This window comes from Lactuca saligna, chromosome 8 (assembly GCF_052625555.1).
Source record: "Lactuca saligna cultivar CGN05327 chromosome 8, ASM5262555v1, whole genome shotgun sequence".
Lineage (NCBI taxonomy): Eukaryota > Viridiplantae > Streptophyta > Magnoliopsida > Asterales > Asteraceae > Lactuca > Lactuca saligna.
The window spans coordinates 87,255,411-87,263,971 of NC_136424.1; the positions used below are offsets into that span (position 1 = coordinate 87,255,411).

Here is an 8,561-nt window from a genome sequence, read left to right on the forward strand (position 1 = left end):
AACACATTTTAAGATATACCCCTAACCCGAAACTCAACACGAACTCGACATGAAAATAAATGAACACAACACGTTAATTAAACGGGTTGGGTTAGGATCAAGCTGTCTCAACCCGTTTACTGTTTTAACACGGCACGAACCCGACATAACACAACGCGCTTGCCAAGTCTAGTTACATCTACTATAACCAGACCAACACTTCAAAGGTATTGTATTCACAAACATAATTAATCGTGATTTAGTTGCTTATATAGTTCTAGAGTCACCACATGAGTTGGTTTTCTAGTTTCGTTTGTATTGTATTTCGTTTGTACTTGTAGTATAGTTGTTTTGCATCATACTAAACCAATAATTACGATTACTTATTTTTAATATTATTATTAGAATCATTGATGAGTTAATTTATAAACTTTATAAATATAATCTTAAAACAATTGAAATCATAGAGGACCTTATTTTCGATACCAAATGTGGCAATAGTATAGGATTGATGATTTAATTGAAATTTAGGTAATGGTTTAAAAATGTTTTGAACAATCATAACTATGTTATTGAGTTGGTATCAGGTGATATCTTGTCTTCTTAAGGTAATTTTCATAAAAAAAAAAAAAAAAAAGTGGATTAAAAATAGTTTAGCTTTAGATTAGATATGTTGTTAAAAATAAATAAATAAATAAATAATGGAAAATGAACACATTGTGTTAATTTTGACTTTTTAGTCAAAGTCTCGTGCCACCGATTTTCTTAAGGTAAATAACACAAAAAACATTCTTTTTACATAAAAATTCGATTTTGACACTGTGTTTTCTTTGTATCAATTTTGACACTGTGTTTTAATAATTTGTTACAATTCTGACCACTTACCGGTTAACCAGGTTACATGCTGACGTGACATGTTGACATGATATGCTGATGTGTCAAAAATTGAATTTTTTTTCTCACGAAAAACACTAAGTTTTCATTTTTTTTTCGATTTTGACACTAAGTTTAATTTTTTCTTTCAACTTTGATATTATGTTTTTTTGTTCCAAATTGAACATCATTTTTTTCAATTTTGTTCAATGTTGACAATCTTCTATTTGAAACCGTATAAATATTTTTTTAATACATTTAAACCATATAAATACGTTTTTTTTTCATTTAAAAACCATAGTTTTGTATAAACATAAATTTTTTACACCCAAACCATATTTTTATGTATAAATATGTATTAGTTATATAAAAATTATATTTTATATTAAATATGCAACTTTAAAATGTGTTTGGAGGCGTGTAGTCGATCAAAACTTGGATATCAAGTTTGCAACCCATCAAAATTTACATCTTTTTAGAAGCTTATGGTTAGTTTGATTCTCATGATATAACTAATGCTTTGAATGTAAGAAAAAAAACACCTTGTATCTAAATAAAAACGTGGTTTTTAAAAGAAAAAAATATGTTTATACGGTTTAAAATGTAATAGAAAAAAAAATATATTTATATGGTATCAAATGGAAAATAGACAAAATTGAACAAAATTTGATAAATGATGTTCGATTGGAACAAAAAAAAACATATTGTCAAAATTGAAATAAAAAAATTAAACTTAGTGTCATAATCGAAAAAAAGTGAAAACTTAGTGCTTTTTGTGGGAAAAAAATCAATTTTGACACATCAACATATCATGTCAGCATGTCACGTCATCATGTCACGTTAACATGTAACCTGATTAACCGGTCAAGTGGTCAGAATTGTAACAAATTGGAAAATACATTGTCAAAATTGACACAAAAAGAAATACGGTGTCAAAATCGAATTTCTGTGTAAAAAAAGTGTTTTTTGTACCATTTACCAATTTTCTTAACCTTCCCAGATTTCGATCCAAAATTGGTTTCCTAGGGTTTTTGATTGAAAAAATTTCTTGCCGTAATGGAAAGATCGGGGGTTTATGATTAGCATATCGATTCAAGATACCCTTTTGATTATCAGAAACTAGAAGCCGAGACACCTCGCTCGTGAAACGCCGGTGATTTCGACCGGCGATTCGCGTTTTCCCGGCAAACTTCGTTTCACCAGTCCGGTGAACAACCTCCTCACACGCCAGTATCGATAATTACTAACAATCATTCTTCGAAGAAGCCTATACTTTCTCGTACTTCGTCAAAGATATACATATTTCCGACAACGAAGGTTTTTCCGCAGCAACGGGAATATGGATGGAAGAAGATTTTTCCTCTTTCAGTAAAAGTGAAAAGTTTTCAATTTCAGCCTTTGTTCTTTCTTTCTATAAATGCTATTAGATCGGGAAATAGGCCAGTGAAGAGACTGGTTTTGTTGATTTCACTTAACGTGGCCTGTTCTACTGCCGAATTGCTTATTGGTCTTCTATCGGGTTGACATTGCTTCTGGTTTCCTAATTTTCAATGAGTCCTTTTGTTACTCCAATGTGATTGCATTATTTGCTAGATAGTCCATAAAAAAGCTTTGTTGTTTGCTAGCATGTCTTAAGTTATTGTTTTGATCATCAGAAAACATGGCATTCATATGTGCACAAAGTATGTAGCTAGGATTCACAGTTGGATTTCTGTGATGTTTTGCTTGATTTGCATATATCCATACAAGAAACCAGTAGTTAGTGTCTGTTTCTTATTTTTTTTTTTTTTCAATTTCAACGCGAGTGTTTAATTCACTCCATAATTTTTCTGTTGGTTTCTATTCCGGTTTGGTATCAGATGCATTTCATTTGACGTTTGGCTGTGGCCTTTTGACCTTTTCTTTATTTGCCATGGTTGCTTCTAGGAGAAAGGCTGATCGAATCTACACTTATGGGTGAGCTTTGAATATGTATTTGTTGACCTAGTCATCTTCATGAGCTAAATAAATTGCTTTTGGTATCAGGTACAAAAGGCTAGAAGTTTTATCAGCTTTTACCAATTCTGTAAGTATGCACTTATGTTTTCCCTTCATTCATGTTTAACCTATTCAACATGGGAGAGAAAGCAACCAAGCAATTGGGAAATTAAAAGAAATAAGAGATACTAACCTTAACCTATATTTAGCGAGTCATTTAGAGGGGAACCAAGTGATGACCACTGAATCAAATACCAAGACTCAATATAGTAAAACAACAACTTTCAGCAAGAGAGACGAGCAAACACCAACGATCCACTGGCACCATTATTATGTTTGTTAGGGTTCAACTTGTTATTTACTTTTTGGTGAGTTTATAAGATATGAAAACATTTTCTATAATATATATTATAAACAAATTTGTATTTTTCTTTGGGTATAGAACTTTCCTTAAATGTTGATAAATTTTAGAATTATGATTAGATTTTGATTTAATGATTTTCTTTAATTTTTTTCATAATTAAAATGAATTCAAGATTGCGACCTAATGTTACATTGTATATATGAATAACCAATGACTAATTTTCTTTAATGATAACACATAAAAATGCATTTTACGAAAATACCAATAATATAACAATAGATTTATCCTAAATTTGGACCCCCTTAAAATCGTAGGCCATGTGCGAGCACACAGTTCGCACACTGCCAAGACCCCCACTGAGTGCATATTAGATCCCAAATGTGATCATTCATTCCAATAGTTATTTTGTAAGCGTTATCAAAATATACTCGTGTCACTTTGGTTTAACTGCCCTTGTCCTCTAGTAGGTAGGTGCATATAGGACATGAGTAATATTTGGGTTTGATTTCGTAGACAAGACATGAATTGTAAAAGGGATTGATATTGTGGGATCGGCATTGTAAATGGGATTTGATTCATAGACTAGAATGGCATCATTTATATGATTCGAATCATTTCATGGATTGTATCTATCTCGTCTTCTACAATTCATTCTTCTGATTTGCTTGGTTTGAAAAGTGTGTCATCTTTGGGGTTATCATCGATTCACCATCTATTTAAGAGTTTTTATTTGTGCCTTTGACTCTTATGTCTAGCGAATGTTAAATATAAAACAAGCTTTATATATCGTCATCTACCAAATCATACTATCATATGGTATGCTGGTTTGAATGGATTTTTGTAGGTAATGCTTCATCATGTAAATTCTTTTAAGTAGTCTAAAATGTGTAGTTGTTTTTCTCGTATTCTTCAAACATGTATGTGTGTAATTATTTATGTATTGGTTACAATGATACGTGATATACCTTTTAACATTTATGTGTTTTGATAGTTTTAATAAGTTGGGACTTTCACATTTAGTTAAAGATATTTTTGGCCACATCAAGGAGTGCTATAATCCATATAGAAAACATATTGAACTAGCTAATATTTACACAAATTAGTTTATTGAGATGCAATGTAAGACTTACATTCATTTGGCTATAAATAAAAGGGAATCATTGCTAGGTCGCCCTTCGTTTGTTTTGAATTGAGACGAATATACCTACAACAAGTTGGAGATTGCTAGAGTATATGCTTATGAAATATCGAGCAAACATTACTACCAATGTCATATAAACATATTAGACTGCATAACTAAGACTAAACTCTGACCATTTAAGAGAGGATCCAAAACACTTTATAACTTCTTCTAATGGTTGTAAGGAGGATGACATAAAGACTGCAAACGATTGTGACATTTAAAGGATAACAATGGACAAGTGATGCTCCGCATAGACCATGTTGTACCAAGGATATAGCCAATGTGAACCCACCCTAACCTAAATTAATGGAAGCTTTAGTGTCCTCCTTATATAGTTGAAGACTCCCACACCTCTTTCGGGATACAAACTATGCACAATGCATTGGTTTTACGATGGTTTGTGTTTCAGTATACTCCTATTGTGAGGGATTCATCAAAACTCAAAAGAGCTAACACTAAGTTTGTTAGAATACGACATTTTCCTCTGTAGATATAGATATAGACACGGTCTATTATGATTCTTTGCATCTACTATAACCGGACCAACACTTCAAAGGTATTGTATTCACAAACATCATATAATTGTGATTTAGTTGCTTATATAGTTCTAGAATCACCACATGGGATGGTTTTTTAGTTTTGTTTGCATTGTATTTCGTTTGTATTTGTATAGTTGTTTTGCATCATACGAAACCAACAATTACGATTCCTTAGTTTTAATATTGTTATTAGAATCATTGTTGAGCTAATTAAAGATTGTTTGAACAATCGTATCTATGTTATTGGGAAATGAATTAAAGAGCTATAGCTCAGTACCAGTATCAGGTGTTGTATTTATTTTTTATGTCGATGGTTCAAGTCTCATTTAAGATATAAATGAATTCAAAAGTAGTTTAGGATTAGATTAGATTTGATGTTAAAAAACAGAGTAAATTACTGAAATCGTCCTTATGGTTTGGTCAAAATTGCACGTTTGGTCCCTAACTTTTTTTTTGCACTCGGATCGTCCCTGTGATTTGATTTTGTTGCGTTTTTCATCCCTATGGTTTGGTAAAAATTGCATGTTTGGTCCCTAACTTTATGTATGTAAGGAACGAAAAATGCAACAAAATCAAACCACATTGATGAAAAACACAACAAAATCAAACCATAATCCGAGTGCAAAACAAAAGTTAGAGACCAAACGTGCAATTTTGACCAAACCCCGATTTTAGTAATTTACTCTAAAAAAAATAAAAACCATAGTGTTAATTTTGACTTTTTAGTCAAAGTCTCGTGTCGCCGATGACTCTTTCTTAACCTTCCCAGATTTCGATCCAATATTGGTTTCCTAGGGTTTTTGATTGAAAAAATTTCTTGTCGTAATGGAAAGATCGGGGGTTCCTGATCAGCATACCGATTCAAGATACCCTTTCGATTATCAGAAACTAGAAGCCGAGACACCTCGCTCGTGGAACGCCGGTGATTTCGACCGGCGATTCGCGTTTTCCCGGCAAACTTCGTTTCGCCAGTCCGGTGAACAACCTCCTCACACGCCAGTATCGATAATTACTAACAATCATTCTTCGAAGAAGCCTGTACTTTCTCGTACTTCGTCTAAGATTGACATATTTCCGGCAACGAAGGTTTTTTCGCAGCAACGGGAATATGGAGGTGATAGAATATGGACGGAAGAAGATTTTTCCTCTTTCAGTAAAAGTGAAAAGTTTTCGATTTCAGCCTTTGTTCTTTCTTTTTATAATGCTATTAGATCGGGAAATAGACCGATGAAGAGACTGGTTTTGTTGATTTCACTTAACGTGGCTTGTTCTACTGCCGAATTGCTTATTGGTCTTCTATCCGGTCGAGCAGGTATGCCTATATATATACATTGCTTCTTGTTTCCTAATATTTAATGAGTCCTTTTGTTACTTCAATGTGAGTGCATTATTTGCTAGAGAGTCCATAAAAAACCTTTGTTGTTTGCTAGCATGTCTTTAGTTATTGTTTTGATCATCAGAAAACATGGCATTCATATGTGCACAGAGTATGTAGCTAGGATAGGATTTCCGGTTGGATTTCTGTGATGCTTTGCTTGATTTGCATATATCCATACAAGAAACCAGTAGTTAGTGGCTGTTTCTTATTTATGAAGTTTGAGTTTGTCCCTGTTTTTTCACTTTCATTGTGAGTGTTTAATTCACTCCATAATGTTTCTGTTGGTTTCTATTCAGGTTTGGTATCAGATGCATTTCATTTGACGTTTGGCTGTGGCCTTTTGACATTTTCTTTATTTGCCATGGCTGCTTCTAGGAGAAAGGCTGATCGAATCTACACTTATGGGTGAGCTTTGAATCTGTATCTGTTGACCTAGTCATCTTCATGAGCTAAATAAACTGCTTTTGGTATCAGGTACAAAAGGCTAGAAGTTTTATCAGCTTTTACCAATTCTGTAAGTATGCACAATTTCTTCACTATTCTCTAATGGCATCTCTCTCTCTCTCTCTCTTTGTCTTTTTTAATAACCAAGGAATCTAAACATGTTTCCCTAATCTCCCTTGATATGAATTATGAAACCTAATGGTTGTATCACCTCATGTCATTGTAACATTTTAAATATCACTAATGCATTGATTATGTTTATAGTTCCCCCCATTTGTATTCATGGGGCTAACATGTTGATTTCTAATTTGTGCTTCATGTTTAGACAGCTATTTCTTTTGTTTATGGCGTTTTCCTTGGCTGTTGAAGCACTTCATGCTTTTGTACAAGATGAATCTGAGCACAAGTAAGTCCCACTTGCTTTCGCTAATCAATGATTCCATTTGCATAATTCAACAACTCAATATGTAATGTATTATGCCTCTTGTTTTATAGAAGTAATTTGATATTGTTATTTACATTTTTACCATTGTCAAATGCAGGCATTACTTGATCATTTCTGCAGTAACTAACCTGTTTGTGAATCTCATTGGCATTTGGTTCTTCAGGAGTTACGCTCGTGTTAGTCTTGGTAAGTTTTCCTTTTACTTTTAGGATATTTGTGATGATAAGTTATAGAAATATGAAAACATGATATAATTGATTTTACCTTTCTGTTTTTCAGTTTATAGAAATGCTGAGGATATGAACTACCACTCAGTTTGCTTGCATGTTGTTGCTGATTCCATTCGTAGGTATAATTGCATATATTATTTTGTTTTCATGTTTTTCACACTATCATGGATTAATTCATTGAGGAAGACTATAAATTCTCTTAAAGGTGGTTTTGTCTTTTGTGTTGTTTTTTCAGTGCAGGTTTGATTTTGGCATCTTGGCTATTGAGCCTTGGGTAAGTTTTACATTAATCAATAAACTAATACTTAAATTTAATTCTCTTTTGTATATGTAATACATTTCTGTTTTTGTTTTTTCAGGGTTGAAAATGCTGAAGTTTTGTGTTTAGGATTAGTTTCATGTTCTGTTTTTATGCTTGCGATGCCACTCTTCAAAACAAGCAGTGGCATCCTTCTTCAGGAGACACCCCCCAGTATTCATTCCTCTGCATTGGCCAAATGCTGGAGACAGGTATTCATTAATAGCTTCCTACTTTCATTTCTTTCTATTTACAACATTTGACATGTTTTTTTTTTTTTTTGCCAGGTGGCATCTCTTGAAGATGTTGTTGAAGTATCTGAAGCGCGGTTTTGGGAATTCGTGCCAGGTCATGTGGTTGGATCAGTATCACTGCAGGTAAAAAATTAAGAGAAAACAGTTTGCAATGTTTGATTTTTTTTTTTGGTGAACTTGTGGATTAAAATTATAGTGATTTGAGTTATTTTTGTTGGAAAATGAACAGGTGAAAGAGGGGGTGGATGAAAAAGCGATAGTTGGTTTTGTACGTGATTTGTATCATGATTTAGGAGTACAAGATTTCACACTTCAGTTGGACACGTCAGCATGAGCCAGATTATCATCTCATGAATCATATAAGAAAATATTAAATAGTAAATTTCATGACATTTTATAGTGCACACATATTACATGAGTTCAAATAATTTGATGGACTAAAAATGAATATAAAAAACATTTAAATTAGGATTTGCAAGCCAAACAAACTAATGAAGAAATCAACAATAACTGCTTTATTAAGTCACAACTCAAACGTAATGTATATCTATTGTTGGTGATTTTAATTTTTTGGAGTTCTTTAGTAGTTGAAATTTA

At 32.6% G+C, this 8,561-nt stretch overlaps 1 protein-coding gene across 2 annotated transcripts; it reads left to right on the forward strand.

Annotated features, from left to right (window-relative positions):
• The first annotated feature begins 5,667 nt into the window (after positions 1–5,667).
• Positions 5,668–8,356, forward strand: LOC145013188 (Cation efflux family protein). 2 transcript variants are annotated; one of them, XM_078971992.1, is made up of 10 exons: positions 5,668–6,227; positions 6,590–6,698; positions 6,768–6,807; positions 7,067–7,143; positions 7,280–7,368; positions 7,462–7,531; positions 7,618–7,686; positions 7,772–7,922; positions 7,998–8,087; positions 8,194–8,356. In XM_078971992.1, exons 1-10 carry the CDS (start codon positions 5,741–5,743, stop codon positions 8,296–8,298), a joined length of 1,287 nt encoding a protein of 428 aa, XP_078828118.1. In that variant the 5' UTR covers positions 5,668–5,740; the 3' UTR covers positions 8,299–8,356. The 2 variants fall into 2 exon arrangements, with proteins under 2 accessions (XP_078828118.1, XP_078828119.1); XM_078971993.1 differs by having other exon boundaries at positions 5,670–6,227; positions 7,648–7,686.
• Positions 8,357–8,561: the final 205 nt, after the last annotated feature.

What these genes read in the sequence shown, in the direction of transcription:
- LOC145013188 (XM_078971992.1), top strand. Translation starts at nt 5,741, where the DNA reads ATGGAAAGATCGGGGGTTCCTGATCAGCATACCGATTCAAGATACCCT. An exon ending in TCTTGGCTATTGAGCCTTGG is followed by an intron (nt 7,687 to 7,771) that starts GTAAGTTTTACA and finishes TTGTTTTTTCAG; the next exon opens with GGTTGAAAATGCTGAAGTTT. An exon ending in TTGGATCAGTATCACTGCAG is followed by an intron (nt 8,088 to 8,193) that starts GTAAAAAATTAA and finishes GAAAATGAACAG; the next exon opens with GTGAAAGAGGGGGTGGATGA.